This window comes from Cyprinodon variegatus, unplaced genomic scaffold (genome assembly GCF_000732505.1).
Source record: "Cyprinodon variegatus isolate N-32 unplaced genomic scaffold, C_variegatus-1.0 Scaffold4231, whole genome shotgun sequence".
Classification (NCBI taxonomy): Eukaryota; Metazoa; Chordata; class Actinopteri; order Cyprinodontiformes; family Cyprinodontidae; genus Cyprinodon; species Cyprinodon variegatus.
In genome coordinates this window covers 3,685-4,549 of record NW_015154684.1, presented here as the reverse complement: position 1 = coordinate 4,549, position 865 = coordinate 3,685, and the positions used below count along the sequence as shown (strand labels likewise).

At 31.8% G+C, this 865-nt stretch overlaps 1 protein-coding gene across 1 annotated transcript in view; it reads left to right on the top strand.

Moving 5' to 3' along the window:
* Positions 1 to 397: 397 nt before the first annotated feature.
* Positions 398 to 865, top strand: part of LOC107081330 (complement C1q subcomponent subunit C-like) — a 3,506-nt gene continuing 3,038 nt past the window's right edge. The window contains exon 1 of the mRNA XM_015369527.1: positions 398 to 519. Within this exon, the coding sequence (XP_015225013.1) occupies positions 517 to 519 (3 nt within the window). The 5' untranslated portion in view covers positions 398 to 516. The remainder of the gene's footprint in view (positions 520 to 865) is intronic.

Below are 865 nucleotides of genomic sequence, written 5' to 3'. Positions count from 1 at the left end.
AATAAGTCTCTTTTTTTTTACTGAGGAGGTAGGTGAGACACTTTGCCAAAGGAACAAGTTAATTTCCATTTAAAATAAGATAAAACAATCACATTGTCTCATTTCAAGTGCATATTATCTAATCATGTCATTTTACAGCTTAACAAGACTCAAATCATCTTATTTACCTGCTTAAATTGAGGGTTAATACATCTAATTTAAGAGATTTTTACTTATTTCTAAATCGTTTTAATTAAATTCAGTTTGTTTATTTTCACAACACAGATTATCTCAATGCACTTTACAGAGAAAACACATTGAGACTGGATAAAACTCAAGGATTAAAACAAATATGTTCCCAGCTTTCTGCCTCAACATGCTGGTGTTGTGATGCAAAAACTCATTTAAAGACACCAGCAGACGCTTCTCCGGTTCTCCTCAGTTTCACTTCATGTTTTCTCCCTGATTCTGTGGAGCAGGACAGTTTTCTAACGTCTTCCTACGACAACAAAAGGACGACGGACATCTACACAGAAAATGGTGAGACTGACGTGTATTTTACTAAAAACGGTAAAATAATAAACATTTTGTTAAGCTGAAAATGTTTACTGCACTGCAAAAAATGAAAATCGGAGTTAGTAAATATCAGGTAATCTTATTTTCCTTTTGAAATTAAGGGCAAATACACTTATTTTAAGACATTTTTGCTAAGTTTCATAACGCTTTTGCAGTGTGCTTCCCTTACCAGCATCCTCACACTGCAAAAATGATCTAAAATTAAGTAAAAAAGCTTAAATTAATTGTATTTACCCTTAATTGAAGTTGGTAAATAAGATGATTTGCCAATGGAATGAGTATTTTTACTATTAAAACAAGATAATTAGAT